The sequence below is a fragment of the Dipodomys merriami genome, unplaced genomic scaffold, assembly GCF_024711535.1.
Source record: "Dipodomys merriami isolate MVZ:Mamm:240054 unplaced genomic scaffold, mDipMer1.0.p SCAF_4, whole genome shotgun sequence".
NCBI lineage: Eukaryota > Metazoa > Chordata > Mammalia > Rodentia > Heteromyidae > Dipodomys > Dipodomys merriami.
In genome coordinates this window covers 64,381,180-64,402,253 of record NW_027205603.1, presented here as the reverse complement: position 1 = coordinate 64,402,253, position 21,074 = coordinate 64,381,180, and the positions used below count along the sequence as shown (strand labels likewise).

Sequence of the window (21,074 nt, the reverse complement as noted above, 5' to 3'; positions counted from 1 at the left end):
CCTATGACGGAAGATCCTGCAATTTTACTCATGGGTGAGTGTTCTAGAAAATCAAACGCAACAGTTGTACAAACTGGAAAAGTTTAGTTCAGAGCTATGACAACCAAAGTATGGCCCCTGGACCAGCATTACCAGTATCACTGGGAACTTTTTAGAAATGCAAACTTTCAGGACACTAGAAGAATTTTCTGTACCTGAAACTTTGGAGGTAAGGCCCAGCAGTACATGCTCCAATAAGACCTGTAGGGATTCTGATCATATTGGCTATATCCTTATGTTTATTCTTTTCTTTTAGACTTTATTTATTTTATTTTTTTACTTGTCGGTTGTGGGGCTTGAACTCTGGGCCTGGGCGTTGTCCCTCAGCTCTTCAGCTCAAGGCGAGCACTCTACCACTTGAGCCACAGCGCCACTTCCAGTTTTCTGAGTGGTTTATTGGAGATAAGAGTCTCACGTACTTTCCTGCCCGGTTGGTTTTGAACCATGATCCTCAGATCTCAGCCTCCTGAGTTGCCAGGATTACAGGTGTGAGCTACTGGCGCTTTTAGACTTTAAAAACATCATTTTTTTATTGTGGCAACTGTATATTATAAAATTTTCAGTTTTTTTTAAAGAAAAAGTTATGTTACTTTAAGTCAGGCTCAGAGAGACAAAGGGCATGTTTTCTCTCATATATAGAAGTTAGAAACCTAAAATACAAACATACAGGAAAGCATATACTGGGCCATATGCATATATCCACAATCAAACTAAAGTATAGTATCTGCAGGGGTAGATTCCCATGCTGTAACTCCTTTGAACAACTGACAGTTTAAGAAAATGATTATCAGGAAGCTGAGGAAGGAGACTTAAGGGGAGGAGGACAGAGGAATTGAGAGAAGCAGAGTGTGCAAACGTAGTCCCAATACTCAATATACAGGTGTGAAAAAGGAACTTGGAAGCTTGAGGGGATGAAGGACTGTAAAAAAAGGACTGGTAAAGTCCTCATAAAGGTTGTGTGTCCCTCACAGCTTTGGAGGACAATAAAAGCTGGTGGGAATGATGAGATTTCAAGTCGCATTTCAGAGACAACATCCTGCTAGCTGGTAGAAATAACAATAGAAAGGGCTACATGTGAGGGAATGGGCTTCTTGTTTGAACTATTCCAATAGAAGCTGAAGGATCATTTCTCAGAAATTTTAGTGGATGGAAAGGTGGATGAGGCATTTCCAACAAACCATGACTGATAGAATCAGAAAGCCAATATATATTTGTCAGGTAGGTATTTACTGAGAACTCATGCGTGTATGAGTCTGAGGGAAGTTGTGAGTCAGTGACACTTCAGTGTCTTAGGACTATACTTGAGGCTGGTCCCTTCACTAATAAGATTTACTTATCCGATGTGTGTAGTTTTGTCTATGCTATCCTACCTGCTTTGAACATTAATTCAAATTTTATACATTTTCAAAATTCTATACATTTTTTTCAAGCTGCTTAATGAAGCCTCTAAATTCCCTTCAGACTTATTGTCAGTGGCTAGATTTATTGTCTGTGGCTAGATTTACATAAATTTGCAACTTAAGAGCAAAGACTGTGTCACATACTTGGTGTCTTCCATTTTATTGTGTGTTCATCTGTAGGCAACCAGTTAGTTAAACAGAATGAACAGTTTATGGGAAAGACTTCCACACTTCTTGTCTGAATCTTCTGCTACAGTTCTCTTTTGATTTCTGTTGCAAACAACAGTGAAAACAGAGGCCAAGTCTCTGATAAGGTGTGGACCAAGAGCATCTATGCTACCGCCCTGCATCCTTTGCCTGTTGCTTCTTGCTTGTTTCTTAGCATAGGGTAATAGAAGAGTTGCTGGTTGGTGAGAGGAGTTCCAGCTTTTCAGGGACTGAGTGCTGCTCCTATTACTCAGTGCCCACAAGCTCTGGATTGACTGTCATAATCCAGGTGCAGATGTGTATGTTAAAACTCTCAGGACAAATCCAGTTTCTTTGTGTACCATGAAGCCAGTTTTCAGATTTTAATACTTCCCTTTTTTCCTTTCTACCTTATCATGTGCTCCATGTTTGAAAAACATCCCTTAGAAACCACATTTTCAGTTCTTAAGAATACACAAAAAAAGTGTCAGATACTTTTTCCCTTTTGCAGTCTTAGAACTTCAAAAACAGCCAAAAGGAAGTTTTATAAAATATATAAAAATATGTGCTGAGAGCTGAGGTTTTATATGCCAGGAGTTAGACTGCAGTGAATTTTTACTGCAGTTAATATTAACTCCTATGAAAAGAGAAGCTTGCAGGAGACCCAGGCACTCCCTTCTTCACAGGAGAGTACTGCAACACTTTCACACAGATTATTCTCATATGCAGGAGGAGAACAACTCCTGGTTATCCACTGGTGGATTATCCAGGGTCTCCACCACCCTTTGCTTCTTTTCCTTCTCAGGAAAGGCCCTTTGGCTATTTCACAGCTCATTAGCACCTCTACCAGAAGGTAGGTGGTGACAGGGAGAAGAGGTGAAACTAACATCAGTAAATTTTACTGCTCGTTAGCAGCTCTTGTAAAAGATGTGGGACAAAGGGACTGAAACTACCATCACTACCACCACCATCATCATCAGGGAGATCAACAAGCACTTGTTTAATGCTCACAGGCACAGCAGTAGTAGGCATAACTATGCATAACCATTTGTGATGTTTTCATTACCAGTTATTTACACTTCTTTTGAGTTTCATCTTCATTATGCCAAATATTTAGAAGTTGCCTCGCTCATGAACCCAACGAGACTTACCTGCTTTTGTACTCCACTGAGTTGTTGAACCTTGATGATGAGGGAAGCAGTTCGGCCCTTGTACTGAATTGTTCTAATGAATGTCCCAGCATGGTCCACACTGAAGGGCTCAGACCAACGCCAATTGCCCCAACCTTCAATACAGATGTGTAACAGCTGGACAGAAAAACAATAATCATCACAATGCCAAACATGCCAACAAAAATCTTGTTCTGAAATGAAAGTCTCATTGTTGGAAGACGCTCCTATTTGCACATCTAGCATCTGTTTTCTTTCTAACCTGTATTATTCATCCACTTCCAGCTTATTTCACCAGGCTAAGAATAGCAAATGTGCCACATACAGTCAATGTCATTTTTCAGATCACATTTTAAGCCTGGTAAAACATAATGGTCCTATGAAATGGTTAAAAGTCTGTTGAACATTTAAGAGAAGACCATTTTGTTAATTTGAAGGACAAGATTTTAAAGTGAAGTCAAAGAATGCTAGTTAGGGCTGATAATTTATTTCTTCTTATGACTAGACAGGAATTAAAGCTAATTTTTTTTACGTTAAATTGCCTTATTTTTTCTTTCAATAAAGAACATAGGCGAAGATGCAATTCACTGAACATATTCTTTTTAAGATATTGCAGTATCAAATCAAATGTTTTGATGTAAAATGTTTTGTTCTTTTCCTTTTTATTGCATTATATATTTATTGTAATGTTTACAGTTTAATCTCTTGATTTGTATTTTATTTATTCATACATTATTGCTACTGTTGGAAATACCTGGATTTCTTTTGTGGTTATTAAAATGTACTAGTTTCAATACTACCTATCAACTGAATCTGAGAAAACCAAATTACATAGGAATATAAAAAAAGCAACAACAAACAAACAAACCACCCCATAATAATTAGTACTTCTTTAGGCTTTACAGTTAAATGAAAATAATGTTCTTTATGCTTATAGGGAGAGGGAACCTTTTCTTTGCCAAGAGCCACTTGGATATTTATAACATTGTTTTCCATTCAAAATTATTAGTGTAGGCAGCTGGGCAAGAAGCATAAAAGAAGCACACATATCTGAACTATCATGTACCAAATAATTTCTTATTCTTATATAGCCCATGGGCCAAATGTTCTCCACCTCTGAAAGGAAAGAAAACTCACAAAACACTCCCAACTGACAGATTATCATAATAGATACACTAATGATTTACATGAGCACTGCCATAATAATAATGTCTTGTTGAAAGATTATTTTCTCGTTTTAGTCTTTGGAGGAACCTATGACAACATGCTCCTGTTTTAGAATTCCCAAGCTAGGTAGAACTTAAAAGAAACATAGGCTCCATGGTTTCCCTCATTTGTAATAATTAGTATATGTCTAGTATATGTCCTAGCAGAGGATCACAATAGTTCAATAGCTATGTACATATGACCATATAAGATGATGCTAATAGTAATGAACTCCAAGATATGAAAACAAGAGGTTTTTCTTTGTTGTTATTTTTAATGTACTATGTGTAATTCTTTCTTTTTTCTTTCCTTTTGGTTTATCTTCTGTTATCACTGTATTTGATTTTGGTACCCTATACTTTGTGTATGTGTTTTTCTGATTTGGGGAAGGGCAGGAGAACAACAACATGGTCAGACAAAGGACAAAGGGTAAACCAATGCAACAGCGATAATCACAAGATACTATGTTGGAAATGAACTTTACAACTTGGTTGCGGGGGTGAGGGTTCGGTGAAGGGAAAGTGGGAGAAAAACGAGGGAGGGGTAACTATGTTTGACAAGATACTCATTGCCTAACATACATAAACCCTTTGTACATTATCTTGACAATAAAATTTTAAAAAGAATAAATATCTAAAGAAAGCATTCAAAGGCTACTAATAAGATACCTTCTAAAAAAGAAAACTAGCTGATAAAAAAATAAAAAAAAACTTAGATAGCAAATATCTTAAGGGGAAAATATGCATACCCCTTATAAAATAAAAGTACCAGTGTGTCTTTGAAGTTTGAATATTAGTTACAGGAAAAAAGAAAAAACAATAGCAGTGTTTGGAACCATTTCAGTTTTTTTTTTAATAGCAGCAACTAGGAATAAAGCTGAGTGCACACACAAAACTTTAAGAAACAAAAAATGTTTACTTTGGAGAGACAGGTAGCTGGAAATGACAAAAAATTAATGAAGATCAAAAAGTAATTAAGATCATGCTATATTTTTTCTGAATATCCCAAAGAGTCTAGAGAAAGCTTTAATATCCACATGCAAAATTTTAAGTAAGGATGAGCTCACTTTTAAAAAGCTGCTTTCTATGCATAAAGTTTTTAATGATCAAATTTCACGTTTTGATAGGCAGCAATTTTTTCTAACAATCTTGGCACAGATTTTTTTTGAATTATTAAAAAAATCAGATATTGTTGGGCTTAGTTCACACAGAAAAGTTGGCAAAAATACTAATAACACTTTCTCCATGTGCATCATCAATTTATTATTTGTAATGTTTTGGTCTACTGTCAAAAAACATTTAAATATCAGCTGGTGTCCATGGCTTATGTCTATAATCCTAGCAACTCAAAAGACTATGGATTGTGGTTTCAAGTCAGCCCAGTAAGAAAAGTCCTTGAGATTCCATCTCCAGCAAAAAGTGGGACTAAAGGCAAGACTCAAGTTCCAGTTGAGCAAGATATTGGCAAACAAACAATTTAAACGTCAATTAAAAGGCAATTTAAGACATATAGCTTTTTTTGGAAATCAATTATATTCTTAAGAGAATCAAGGAGGTCCAGGAACATCTTAGGCCTCTGTCCCATGATGTAATCTACTAGGCCTGGGAAACTTGTGGCACTGGATTTGGCACCTGGATAGCAATGCCTAGATGCCCATAGACAGCATGCCCAAGTTGGAGGTACTGTTATTGTTGGACTCAATAACTACATTTCACTGCTATGGGTAATGAAAATCTCTATTTAATAACATTTTTTTTGTAGTATTGAGGATTGAACCTTGTGCTTATTAGGCACGCATTCTATCACTTGAGCTCATACTGATTTTCATTTGTAGATGGAAAGAAATGTGAAATCAGGCTTAGACTCTCTCTCTCTCTGTGTCTCTCTCTCTGTCTCTTTGTCTGTCTCTCTCTCTCTCCATAAGATGTGTGTTAGAGTATCTGATTTTACAGCAATTCCTTTCCACAATTCATCCATTACATTTTCATTTCTTAGGCCCTAAAAGGGTAGCAACATGTTGAACACCATAGAAGGAATAAGAAGGTACAATGAATTCTTTATCCCACCAGGAGTATATGATCTTCTAGGGAAAAAAAGGCAAGAGTGAATAACCAACAGGAGGTGGGGAAAGGTGCAGAGCCTTTGAAAGCCTAGTGGAGGGACAGCCTTCCTCAAGCTGCAATGATTAAGAAAGCTTCACGAACCATTGGGACTCCCCTGGGGTAGGATTTCAACTGGAACGCATGACAGTTTATTCCCATGCTAAACAAAGAATCTAGGATGCGAAAGTAGAAACCATGCTTAAGACAAAGTCAACAAAAGGAAAAATGGAAAATGATGGGAGAAAGGGTGTGGGATAAAGTCAGACAGGTAGAGCTACATGGTGGCTGGCTCTAATGATTTGTGAAGCTAAAAAATTTGTGCTCTATTCAGAAATGAATAGGTTGTCACTGAAGCCTCTGGTGAAGTGAGCATTGTGCTCAGAGAGGGTAAGACTGGTGAGTGTACTAGAAGCAATTGGGAAAGAGAAAAGCAATGGGCTTAACCCTTCTTCCTGGAATCCAGGATTTTTTTTTTTTTTTTTTTTTTTTTTTTTTGCCAGTTATAGGGGCTAAACTCTGGACCTGGGTGCTATTCCTCAGCTCTTCAGCTCAAGGTTAACATTCTACCACTTGAGCCACAATGTCACTTCTGGCTTTTTTCTGCTAATGTGGTATGGACGAATTGAACCCAGGGCCTTATGCCTGTGACGCATGTACTATACCACTGAGCCAACTTCCCAGCCTGAGTCTAGAAATTTTTATGTTGCCTTATCAGCTTACAAGTTTTCTTTCACCTCTTTTAAGCATTAGCCTTACTAACTCACTTTCTCTATCATCTTCCCATCAATTTTATTCATTTTGGCCTTTTTAACTAGTGTCTAATATTTTCTACTGGTAGGAGGAAGCAAGGAAGCAAAACAAATCTTTCTTGTTGGAATTTTTCAATGATAACCTAAAGGAATCATTAGACACAGAATATACTGGCTAAAATTGTTGGGAAGTCCCAAAAGGCTACATTATTTTTTTTCCTCAGCAGAATCTCTCCCATGTAGTTCTTCACTGGCAGCCAAAGTAAATTTGTAATTTCACTAGTGAAGACTTCAGATGGGAGCATATATAGCTTTTTACTAATTTTTTTTTCAATACAAAATAAAACTTAAAACAGAATCTGTATTCAGGGAGTTAGAAATAGGTTCTTCAGACCACCCACAGTCATGTCCAAAGAGAGAATTTTGAATTGATATATTCAGGAGGAAAGAAAAATAAAATAAAATCTTTGAAAATAGAGTACATCAATGAAGACAAAAAGATAGTTAAGTAGAAATTTGAAACTATGTCTTAATGCACAACTGATAGGTAACAAATACTTTTCTGTGAACTTTTGTATTTCATTATTCATTTAGAAACTTAGGAGTTTTTCTAACTTAATAACCAAGTAAAACTTTTCTTCACACTCATTCCCAGTTCCTTTTGCATTTTATTATAATTTACTCTATAGTGATACATGATGTTCTTTTCTTTTTTTCTCTTTTTTTCTTTTTTTTGTTTTGTAGATCATGGGTCTTGAACTCTGGGCTTGGGTACTGTCCCTGTGCTCTTCAGCTCAAGGCGAGCACTCTACCACTTGAGTCACAGTGCCACTTCCGGTTTTCTAGTGGTTTGTTGGAGATGGAGTCTCACGGACTTTCCTTCCTGGGCTGGCTTTGAACCGTGATCCTCAGATCTCAGCCTCCTGAGTAGCTAGGATTACAGGCGTGAGCCACCAGCGCTGGCTTGATACATGATTTTCTAAAGAAAAACTAAATATTTAAACAACTTCAAACGATTCCCTAATTAATTTAAATGTAAGGAAAATCATTAACAAGCAAACCAAGGAAAATAAAGTACTGAATGTATATTGGTTCATTTATATATTCACAAAAATTTTAATTATTAGTATATCAAAATTTAGGTATTGGGCTGGGAAGGTGGCTCAGTGGTGCAGCTCCTGTCTTGCATGCATGAGGTCCTGGATTCGATTCCTCAGCACCACATACACAGAAAAAGCCAGAAATGGTGCTGTGGCTCAAATGGTAGAGTACTAGCCTTTAATAAAAGCAGCTAATGGACGGCAACCAGGCCCTGAGTTCAAGCTCCAGGACTAGCAATAAATAATAAATAAATAAGTACATATATTTGTTAAATTTTAAAATCATTACTGTAAGAGTCTATGTGGAGTAGGCATTTAATAAGTTGTTAAATAACAATTAAATTTAATTAAAATAACTGAAATTAAATATTCAAAAAATTTAGTGGTAATATTTATATGTAATTTTTTTTTACAATATAAGTATTAAAATACTTAAGATATATTTCTTATTTTGAATGATCATTCACACAGGAACTATGTCTCACACAAATAATGATGTTAAACTACAAATTAATGTAATCACTTATGTCCATAATTCAAATATTTTAATATTGTTATTAAAGCATCAAGTAGCTAAAAATAAGATAGGTGAGCAGATAAATAAAAATTAAGTGTAAATATTAAAAGACAGCATAAATAATATCTGGAAAGTAAATTAAATCATTAATAAAATTGCTTGTTTGAAATGAATAACTACAAGTGATGTCACATAAGTTAGCATAAAATAAGTGAAATATGTTGCTCATTAGGACTCTTTCAAGGCAGTTAAATTTCAGGATGTGATGGGAATGTAAAATAATGCTAAGAACCTAGAAGAAAAGTTTCTACATAAATGCTAATGTGTGATGTTATTACAATCAATATTGAAACATTTTCTTGATCCATTCATCTACTAAGGGGCATCTGGGTTGGTTCCATATCTTAGCTATGGTAAATGAGGCTGCAATAAACATAGTTGTGCTGGTAGCTTAAGTATGGCCTTGTTTGTGATCATATGTGTAAATGCCCCAAAGTGGCATTACTGGGTCATAGGGGAGCTCTATGTGTAGTCTTTTGAACCTCCATACTGCTTTCCAGAGCAGTTGAACAAGTTTACACTCCTAGCAACAATGCAGTAGGGTTCCCTTTTGGCCACATCTCCAGCATCTGTTATTAGATTTCTTGACTATAGCCATTCTAACTGGGGAGAGGTGGAAACTCAATGCTGTTTTGATTTGCATTTCTTTTATGGCTATAGAAGTTGAGCATTTCTTCATATGTTTACTGGCCATTCTTATTTCCTCTTCAGAGATGTCTTTCTTTAAATCTTTAGGCCACTTAATAATCGGGTGATTGTTTTTATGGGGTTAATTCTTTTACCAAAAATTTTAGTGTCAAACAGAATTGTTTCACCAATCCTATGAATGTATTTATCCTAGGTTAATGTCATATATGTGTACATATATGTATATGTCTGTTTCAGCACTGTTTTAATAATAATAATCTGGTACTACTGAGAATTGGCCAAATAAAATACAGTAAAAATAATTACACTTAACATTTATTATATGCTTGGAAACATGCTTTTTCTTTCGCAAGTTCTAGGGATGAACTCGGGTCCTCATTCTTGCTCTGCTTTTTTGCTCAAGGAGGCACTCTACTACTTGAGCTATGTCTGGTCCAGCTTTTTCTTTTCTTTTCTTCTGTTTAATTAGAGAAAGAATCTCAAGCTATTCTGCTTACATTGGCCTTGAAACATGATCCTTACATCTTAGCTTCCTGAGTAGCTAGAATGAGGAACTGAGCAATGAGTTCCCCTCTTGAAGTGTTTTCTGGATATTTTGGAGGAGAGGAGCCTCTGGCCCATGGACCTATACAAGGCCCTGAAAATCATTTGGTACATGATAGAAATGAACATCTGCTTCTTGTTGGCTGCCTGCAACTGCTAGCCTGTATTGATAATTTTGTATACTCTGAAATGATGCTATAAATACCCAAAGGGGCCTACATAGAAAAAATATTTCATCAGGATGACAATGCTGGGGGGTAAGGAGGTTTATGATCTGAACATATACTAACTCGGAGTCTCTGTTCTCCCTGAACTCATAACATATAGTCCTCCTGAACTTTGAAATCTTTTATAGGATGAAAACAATGTTAACACTAGCAGATGACAGTTGATTTATTAAAAAACAAAACAATTAACCCTACAAAAAGGTAAATTCCATTTTTGTAAAAGAAACAAAACATACAAATGGTAGGATTTTTAACAGTGATTATCTTATGGATTCTGGGGTTATAGTTTTTAAGTTTCTGTTTTTCATGTGTTTTACGTGTGTGTGTGTGTGTGTGTGTGTGTGTGTGTGTGTGTGTGTGTGTGTGTGTGTGTGTGTGTGTGTGTGTGTGTGTGTGTGTGTGTGTGTGTGTTCATTGTGCCTTTGTGTTCTTCCATTAAGAGTATTCTGTGGCTAAAGTGGTAGAGCACTAGCCTTGACCAAAAACAGTACCCAGGTACTGTTTTATTTTTGTGTGAATACCAGTCCTGGGGTTTGAATTCAGGGCCTGGGCATTGTTGTCCCTGATTATTTTTGCTCAAGGCTAGATGGGGAAGCTTTGACTTGGACTAGGACATCTGCACTACTGGCACTTTGCTGAGGGTGACCTGAGCTTTATCACTGTAGCCTTCACAGCTCTGTGCATAAGGCCTAACTTGCTATAGTATACCATCACAGTTTAATGAATAATGATACAGTTTAATGTAATTGTATGAGGATCTTGTGTAATTTTGCAAATATTTTAGGGATCTACAGTTATCAGATATTTACCATCAAGAATGAGGCACTTCATTCATGCTAGAAATGCTCACAATAATAATGGGATAAACAGATCCTGAACAAAAATTGTGCTGCAAAATCTTATTACAGAATAAGTAAGAGAAAAACTGTTGTAGGACTCCAGTGGTGTTTTGTTGGGGGAAAATAAACATTTGATCAAAAGATTTATTTTAGTTAACTGGAGAAATAACATGAAAAGAGGTTGAAATGGAATAAAATAAGCAAAATCAGGCAACAGTTTAATTTGCCATTGACAACCTGGGACAGAGGGGTTCTTACTGTACAAAATTCACGTCTATAAAGCATACTAAGTACATTAAAACAAAGACAAGGAATAAAAGTAGCAGGCTATGGCTTCAAATTAATTGCACAAACAACTTCTGGTTACATTTATTGCAATGTTAATTTGAAAAATTAACTTTATATTATGAGCTCCTCAGTTTCCTGTCATCTAATAGTTTTGGTCATGACCCAACTGAATATTAATCCTCGGAAACAGAATCATACTGGAATAAAAATCATTGTTTTAGGTCAAGTCTCACTCTCAGCAGCCAAGAGACATGTGTATAGTTCACTGGGGATGTGGAAAGGTGAAGATCAGGGAAAGGCCACGAGTGTGGAAAAGGCAGGGTGAAGAGGCAGTGAGCTTTTAGGTCAGTAATGGGTATTTTTCCCTTGGAGCATCAATCATCAATACACACAAGGGATTGATACACGAATGAAAGTGTAACAAAGAATGTTCTTACTTGGCTATTTGAAACAAGGTTATTCATATAGTCTATCTATATACTTCAAAATGTCCAAACAGTGCATTATTTTTTTTTTTTTTTTTTTTTTTTTTGTCGGCCGTGGGGCTTGAACTCTGGGCCTGGGCGCTGTCCCTCAGCTCTTCAGCTCAAGGCGAGCGCTCTACCACTTGAGCTACAGCGCCACTTCCGGTTTTCTGGTGGTTTATTGGAGATAGGAGTCTCACAGTCTCTCCTGCCCGGGCTGGCTTTGAACTGCGATCCTCAGATCTCAGCCTCCTGAGTAGCTAGGATTACAGGCATGAGCCACCAGCGCCCGGCTAACAGTGCATTATTTTATTTCATAATATAGTTCATAATAGTCATTTAAATTTCCATGGATAAGCTACCAAATGTCATACATTTCTCGCAAACAGAATTAATCAATGCTTTAACATATCTATAACCAAGGACTATGTTTTGTAATCATTGTTTTCACAAATAATAATAAACAGAACTCTAATTTCAAGAATTTGTTCATGGACTTTCACTGAATAGGCATTAGTCTGTTTAGTCTCTGGCTGAAGTTATATACTTATAGTAAATAAGTTTAAAAAAGAGAGCAGAGCCAGGAGCTAGTGACTCATGCATATAATCCTACCTACTCAGGAGGCTTGGATACAGAGGATCGAAGTTCAAGGCCAGCCCAGGCAAAAACATCTGTAAGACTCCAGTTCAAAAACAACCAATAAAAAGTCAGGCTGGATGTATGGCTGAAGTGGTAGAGTACCAATGAGCAAAGAAGATGAGTATGAGAGACCCAGCATCATTAAACAAACAACCTTGCCACCCCCAACAATAACAATAAACAGGGTAAATAGTTATGGCATTTTTGATTTATATATTATATATTAGCTGCTAGACAATGGGATGAGTCATGGGTATTGTCTATTATTTTAATTATCTAAATCTAACTTATCTAAATGAAGGAAAGTGATTTACTTAAAAATCTTTGCAAAAAGATTTAATAAGCAAGTTGTCTCATATTAAAAATATTTTAGTTAGAAATTTTATTTATGGCTCAAAGCATTTCCATCATTAAATCAGATATACATTTACACGGTGAAAGAAAGTATGAAATGATATATAGGCTTGTTTAAATGAGGTAATTCCAACATTACATGTATCTATATAAAATTAATGTTTCTAAGAGGCATGAGTTTTCCTATAGTTAAGCAATATATAACTAAAAGCTATGAGTGATGATATTAACAGCTGATCTTAAGTTCAGAGTTGTGTGGTTATCTGTGTGTCCTTAATTCACTGCAAAGTGCTGAAAAATGAAATGTCAAAAGCCTCTGATATATATGTACATGTGTGTACAGAGAGGAGGATAATTCTTACCTTCTCTTTAAATTAATAACTAAAACAAACACCAACTTCCTCTTTGCTTGTGCTAAGAGTTCAAAGATTCTAGTGTTGTGTAGACATACTCTCCATGGTAAGACAATAGTTATCATGTACTTTGTTGGACATAAATCTTTAGCAGAGCATTTAGACCATATTTGCTGAAATAATAAAAGAATACTATAGGTGAGCAGAGAAACAGAAGCCATTAAGGTGAGTGAAGACACCATCAGATAATCATTCAGATTTGGGTAAGTATTCTGGGTTTGTGAGTCAATGGTCAGGTATTGGTTTGAAACTTGATTTTTTACTAAATATAAGCATAAATATTAGTGAAACATTCTTAAACTCTGAATTAAAATTCTCTTTCATATTGTTCTCAAATGTATCATACATTGTTTAGCAAAATTTAGTTTAATTTTGAAGATATGCCACTACATATCCTAAGAAAAAAATCAAATCATTTGAGATTGTAAATTTATTTTTCGCTATCATGGAAATTTAGACAATTATAATCCTTATCTTTAATTTTTAATTAGAGGGAAAAGAAAGAAGTCAAGTGATAGATATAAAAGAAATCCAAAATTCCTAGATATTTATTTTCATTCAACTAAACTGTCTTGCCATACTAAGAAAACATTTTTGTAAAGGTTAAACAAAGTATTTCATGGAAACTGCTGCTTCATAGTGCCTGTATAACAAGAAACATGAGCTAGCCAAAGTTGTGCAAGTTGGTTTTCCTTCCCAGTGAGGGAATGTGGTATCTAAGACCTTGTCCTAACTCATTTTATCCCCAAGTGTAAGTCAAGCAAGTCAAACATGAACTAATGCCTGAAGGGAAGTCTCTGACTCCAAAAGTATGGATTATTTCACATTTATCTTAAAATCTGCTCTCAGAGTTCTTAAAATTCACTAACTTGGCAAGTCAAGAATTATCATGAGAAATGAAATAATTTCATAACTATGAAGTCATCTAACATTCCATGCATTTGACACTCACTGGGCTTGGCCATGTCTTGGGCATTACTCTGACCTTTAAATAATAAGTTCTTCAATATCCTGGAAATAATTAAAAGCATGGAAACAGTACAATAAGCATGGCATTGTCTTTCTAATGCTTTTGTTATATAGACTCATGGAAATAGGTTATGATTAAAGACAATTATATTATGTATGCTGAGATCTTTATAACATTCTCAATCAGTATTTTCCATAACTTAAAAATAGCAAAAGAAACCCCAACCCATGCTTTAATAACCTTTCTCCAAGCACTCTGCATTAAAATTCACATTTAAAATTAATTCAGTGTAGAATCTTTATGTTTGGACATTAAGAATTCACATTTGCAGAGCAAAAGGCTTACAAAAAGGTTTTGAGTGTCTTGTAAAAAGCTTAAGGAATCTCCATTATGTTTTCTCCAGAGTTGTGTTTCAGTATCTCAAATTTATTGCCAGGAGGAGGACAGAAAGACCATTAGCAATACCAGAAGTCATTCCTCTGGCTGCTTTGCAGTTCAAATGATCTTCAGGCAACCCCTTTCATGCAGGTTTGTAGAAAACTCCAGAAATCAAGGCTTGGGAATGTAGAAAGCACCCTGCAACAATCCCATCTTAGCTATCTATTGTGAAAGACTTTAAAAATTTTGAAATAGGTCATATTGCACATGTTGTTTTTTTTTAACAAAGAAACCCTAAAATATACAGCAAAAGAAATTTCAATCTCAAGTTCTGTCTCTAATTTAAGTAGAATAAATATATCTCCCAACAGAAAACGAGGAAATTCCAAATATGCTCTTTGCATTAGATATTTAATGACCAAAATTGCTTGGGGCCCATTTACTCCTACTGGTGAGTTCAGAAAGCAGTGTAAGGTCCCATAGAGAATGTGAATTTCTTGGAATCTCTGACCTGATGAAACTAAAAATATTTTAGAGAAAGATGAAGGAACTGAGCCTACAGTCCATTTTTTTTGATGTTTTGATTGTTGTTTAAGACTAAAATAAAAAAATGCAATTGATGGCAAATGTACCACAGTAGTTCTGGGTACTGAAATGGAATCAGTGTTTACAGAATATTTTGGATTAAAATCCTTGCCAGATGGTCACAAGAAGTGTTTACCTCATTGCTCATTTCAGCTATCTTAATGTCAGCAACAATAAAAAGAAGCTTGTTACTGCCACTGGGGAGCAAAGGCATAAAATCCTTCCTCCCCAAATGGAATTGCTAGTTGCAGACAGCTGTGTCCTACACAACAATAAGATTGTGTAGAACTCAAGTAGAAATTACTTCTATCAATAGAAAAAGAGACAAAATATGTGGCATATTCACAATAAAGTATCTTTTATTTAATATTCAGTAACTGTACTTTTGGCTCATGATAAATAATAAGAACTTTAAAAGAACACAAAAGATTGAAATAGGAGAAGTTAGATATGCACATGGTCTTGAAAGTTGGTTTCATCTGAATTATACTGGTCACCTCCATCTACAGCACTTTCCTGTTTTATGAGTGACCATTAATGAGAGGCTATAGTAGGGAGGCCAAAGATGCAGAGATGAGGTGGACTAGGAGTTAGTCTTAATTAAGGTACTATTTTAAAGATATTAATATAATTTATTAATGAATAATTATTAATATTGTAACTAAGATATTATAATGAAGATATTCCTAATTAAGATTTACTGAAAATATATTAAGCTTACAAAAACCATCTGACAAAATGCAAAATTTGTGTTTATAACTTAACTACTGTTGAAACAACTAAGATTTAAAATCTTCATTCTTGAAAAAAAGCATAGTTATGAGGAATCCCCATATTTATCTATTCAGTGTACATATATTACAAGCTAGACACAGGAATACATATTGTGGAAACATCACTTCATTAAAGCTTCCTATTTCTTCTCTCCTTTTTCATTTTCAGTAAATTCCCACTATAATTCTTTCTGTGCTTCCATTCAACCTCCTACCTCAGAGTAGGAGGAAGCACTTGTGATTAATTGTGAATAGCCATAAATTCTCGGCAGCAATTCCCCTCAAGATCTAGCTCCCTATCCTATGGATTTGGCCCAAATGGGACTTGCTCTACATTGTACACTGTGGAAGAATGACTCTATGCAAGCTTAAACTTAGGTTCAAGAGCACTGCCTTTCTTCTGGTTGAGCTGGGACAGTTTTGCCTTGTGAAGAAGCTTGGGCTAGCTTACAGAAGAGGTCACATGAAAGAGAACCAAGGCACCTGGCCAACAGCCTGCCAAGTGCCAAGTAGGTTGGCCACGGACGGCCTATCAGCAAACTGCAGCCTCTGTGTGTACCCAGGTAAGATCAATAGACCAACTTCCCAGGTTAGAATCATCCACTTAAACAATGCTCCCTGAAATGCCAAACAGAAATTTTAGACATAGGCAATTATTCAAGTTTGGGGGTAATTTGCTATATAGTAATGGGTGACAGATACCGATTTTAGCATCTGTAAATGGAGTACTACTTAACAGAAGACTAAATTGAAGGAGGGCTTATAGGCCAGGAAAGTGAGTCAAAACCTGAAAGACCCAAAGACAGTGTTAGTGAATGGCAAAAAGTGCTTCAAAGAGATGGTGATGGCCTTAGTGAAGACTGTCAATGAGGAAGTAAGAAAAGTGTTACTGTAAGTGGGGGAAAGGAAATCCTTGTCATCTAGTGTCTGGAAGTTTGGCAGAACCACTGACATGAAAGCAGAAAATAGGCTTAATAAATAAACTATGTGCTCTAAGATATCCTGTCAGTGCCAAAGTACCTCCTGGCTTTTACCTGCTGCTTACATAAAAATTAGAGAGGAAGGATTGTTAGGTAAAAAGGGTCCAGGACATGCTAGTTCTTAAAGTTCCTCGCTTTATCAGGTGAAAAATGATGCTAAAATCAGTAAATTCCTTCTAGGCAAAGATCAAATCCAAGACATGGGCAGGAAAGCTGAGACTAGAGATGTCACAAAGTGTGTGATTGTAAAATTTTTGTTAAGACCATAGAAATATCTAAATTGGTGGCTCACAGAACTATTAAAAAAGAGCCCTATGTCTCATATCTAAAATGTACCTGGAACTCAAAAAATTAAATCCCCCTACAACAAATCTTCAAAGAAACAACTGCCCAATAAATAAGTGGGCTAAAGACTTAAAGAGAAACTTCTCTGAAGAGGAAAGAAGGATGGCCAATAGACACATGAAGAAATGCTCAACCTCTCTAGCCATAAAAGAAATGCAAATCAAAACAACATTGAGATACCACCTCACCCCAGTTAGAATGGCTATAATCAAGAACTCTAAAAACAACAGATGCTGGAGGGGATGTGGACAGAAGGGAACCTTACTGCATTGTTGGTGGGAGTGTAAACTTGTTCAACTACTTTGGAAAGCAGTATGGAGGTTCCTCAAAAGACTTCACATAGAACTCTCCTATGACCCAGCAATCCCACTTTTGGGCATTTACCCAAATGTTCACAAACAAGACTACACTAAAGCTACCAGCACGACTATGTTTATTGCAGCCTCATTTACCATAGCTAAGATATGGAACCAACCCAGATGCCCCTCAGTAGATGAATGGATCAAGAAAATGTGGTATATATACACAATGGAATTCTATGCCTCCATCAGAAAGAATGACATTGCCCCATTTGTGAGGAAATGGAGACTTGGAAAAATGATATTAAGTGACGTAAGCCAGCCCAAAGAAACATAGGTCCCATGGTTTCCCTTATTTGCAATAACTAGTATATGTCTGAGTCAAGCAGAAAAGGTCAGTTAAGTTGATGTTAGGGAAATGAACCCTAAGATATGTATTCAAATGTTTTTTTCTTTCAGGCGATTGTTTCTAACACATTTATAAGATTATTTCTTTGTTGCTTTGTATGTCCCTCCCCCCATGGTATAACCCCTGCTTTCACTGTATTTGATGTTGTTATAATTTGTAGAGGGGAAGGGAAAAAACAAATCATTTAAATAGGGATTCAGGTGGACCCATTGCAACAATGAGATGTACAAGTCGTTATGTCGAAAACGAACTTTACAACTTTGGGTGGGTGGAGGAGGGTTGGGTGGGGGAAACAAAGGAGGAGGCTACAATGCTTGATAAGAAATGTACTCATTATCTTGCCCATGTAATTGTAACCTCTCTGTACAGCATTTTCACAATAAAAAAAATCTAAACATGAAAAAAAAAGAGCCCTAAGACACTGAAGAGTAATATCCCTCAGCAGTGTTATCAGAATCTTGAAGTAGACAAAATCTTATCTAGAAGAGATCTGTAGGTTTGACTTTAATAGAGTGAACCTCAATAAAAATTAATGAGACCCACAATGTTGTTTAAAGAATTATAATGACAGAAATCTTGCTAACTTAGACTGAAAGAAACAAATACAAAATAAGGGCTTAAACTTCTACTAGCATAAAGCAAGCTAAGAAAATTACAAGGTGTAAATAACACTACTTTTCATAGAAAATGATGGATGACTCAGAAGCTAGAGGCTTCCCTAACAGGAAGAATACTGGATACTAATCAAGAACCCAATAATTATCTGGTTGGATTTCAGAGTTTCTGTGGACTAGTGGCACCTCTATGACTCTGTTTCATGAATAAGAATATTTATAGGAGTTATCCTATCCTTGTATCACCACTGAACCCTGTCCAATAGCAGTCGATACTGAATAAGGCTTTTAGCAGTCTCTTTTTCAGAAGTCTTATCTACTTCCACTGTTGCCAAAGTACTGATAGGTGACAGGCAATATTATTCTGTTGAGCTCCAAGATGCATACATCCATGTTTTACATCTATACATTTATATCTATATCTATATCTGTATCTATATCTACATATCTACCTGGATAGCCAGTTGGGAAGGGAAGAAAATTTTCATTATAGAAAGCCAAATTCTCCTCTAAGATGTTTATAAATATTTTTCATGAAATATCCATAATAACCTCTTCATTATTTCAAAAGAGAACTCCTTGAAAAAAAAAAAAACTATCAAATTTTCTTTTTTTGTCAGTCCTGGGGTGTGAACTCAGGACCTGGGCACTGTCCTTGAGCTTCTTTTCCTCAAGGCTAACACTCTACTACTTAAGCCATAGCACCATTTCTGCCTTTTTCTGGCTAGTTCATTGGATTTTCCTGCCTGTGTGGTTTCGAACCACAATCCTCAGATCCCAGCCGCCTGAGTAGCTAGAATTACAGGCGTGAGCCACCAGCGCATGGTGAAACTATCTAATTTTAAACAAACTTTAGGTGTGATATTCTGGTTTATGGCTTCAAGGTTTTTCTTACATATTATCCTTCCTGCACACAGAACATCCTAAAACTCAGTGTATCCAAATGCTTTAAGGATTATTCTAATGTACTTCCATCTCTAAAATGCTGTCTTGGGAGATAGCAACACTGCCAACTTGTCATGTCTAATCCTAAAGCTTCAGAATAAAATCTTGGTTATTTTACTAAATTTCCACTTACCTTACCTTTTACCAACGTTAACTTTCCTCCAGCACTTTAAAGATGAAATTCCACAATGTTTTGTCCTCCTTATAGAAAGAAATCTATACCACTGTTGTTCTCTGTGGCTAGTGTTTTCCTCTGGCTGCTTTACAAATATTCTCTGATTTGGGTTTTAGTAGTTGATTATAATATACCTGGATGTGAGTTCTTTGAATTTACCGCATTTGGAGTTTTTCTGAGGTATCTGGTTTTATGAGTTCCTATCTTGCATAAAATTTGGGAAATTTTGTGGAATTATTTAATTGCTTTTCCACATCTCTTCTCATTCTGGAATTACAATTAGTCATCTGTTGAACATTTTTAAAATCTCCAAGATGTCCCTGGGGTGGTATTCATATTATTTTAATCTTTTTTTCTTTCTTTTTCACACTGGATGATTTCTAGTGATATCTTCTGTCATGCTATATTGTATTTCCAAAATTGAATAACAAAATAGTGCAAATTTAGTAGCTTAAAATAATATATATTTACTCTCTCATGGCTTCTGTGGGTCAAGAGTCTAAGCAAGGTTCAGGTTCTTACAAGACTGCAAATGAAGTGTTGGCTCGGCTGTGTTCTCATCTTGGGAAAAAATTCTAAGCCTGCTCAGATTGTTGGCACATTTATTCTTTTTTTTTTTTTTTGGGGGGGGGGGGTCCTGTCGTGAGGCCTGAACTCTGGGCCTGAGCGCTATCCCTCAGCATTTCAGCTCAAGGCTAGCGCTCTACCATTTGAGCCACAGCGCCACTTCCGGCTTTTTTTCTTTTTGCTTATGTGGTGCTGAGGAATCGAACCCAGGGCCTCAGGCATGCAAGGCAAGTGCTCTACCACTGAGCCACCTTCCCAGCCCTGTTGGCACATTTATTCTTTGTTGCTTTATGATAAGTGCCTTAGCTTTATACTGACTAGTGCCAGAAGCCACCTTCAGGTCCAGGAGGTGCCTACAGTTCACACCCTATGACCTGCCTCACAGGCTACTCAGACCTGACAGTTTGCTTCAAGGTCAGCACAAGTATATTTGCCTATCTATATTCATACAAGTTCTAATCCTTTCTTAAGGATCTTATTGATTAAATGAGACCTTATCTCATGTTCTGTTTCTTTGATTAACTAAAATCATTTGATTTAGGACTCTATTACATCTATAAAATCATTCACCTTTAACAGATACCAAAATTAAGTTACTGGTAACCAGAATTCTCTAATTCTAAAAATACTGTGTAATTCATAAATTGTCCATGCCAAGGATTAAGAAAAACCAAGTGTGAAGTCTTACATAAAATATATAGACATTCCTATTCTAAGAGATGTATAGCAGAAGTTGATGGCTCAAGCCTTTAATTCTAGGAGCCTCTCAGGAGACGGAGAGCTAAGAACCATGGTTCAAAGCCAGCCTGGGCAGAAAAGTCTGTTTGACTCTTATCTCCAATTAATTACTAAAAACCAAGTGGAGCTGTGGCTCAAGTGGTAGAGGAGGCCAAGCCCCAGAATTGGTAAACACACATATGCATGCACAAGCACACATGTGTACTCTGTCTCTGTCTCTGTGTGTGTGTGTGTCTCTCTCTCTCACACACACAGTTGTTTAATTTTCTGGAAAGGAATGTAACTTCAACAGCTCATACACAAATCTTATTAGTTGGAGGAAGTGTCACTGAATGTGGTTTGGCTAAATCAT

The 21,074-nt window shown here is 36.2% G+C and overlaps 1 protein-coding gene across 4 annotated transcripts in view; it reads right to left on the bottom strand.

Moving 5' to 3' along the window:
• The window catches only part of Vps13b (vacuolar protein sorting 13 homolog B), a 515,578-nt gene that overhangs the window by 56,765 nt on the left and 437,739 nt on the right, over positions 1–21,074 (bottom strand). For all 4 annotated transcript variants that reach the window (XM_069991130.1, XM_069991132.1, XM_069991133.1 and 1 more), the window contains exon 44: positions 2,777–2,932. In XM_069991130.1, the coding sequence (XP_069847231.1) occupies positions 2,777–2,932 (156 nt within the window). The remainder of the gene's footprint in view (positions 1–2,776; positions 2,933–21,074) is intronic.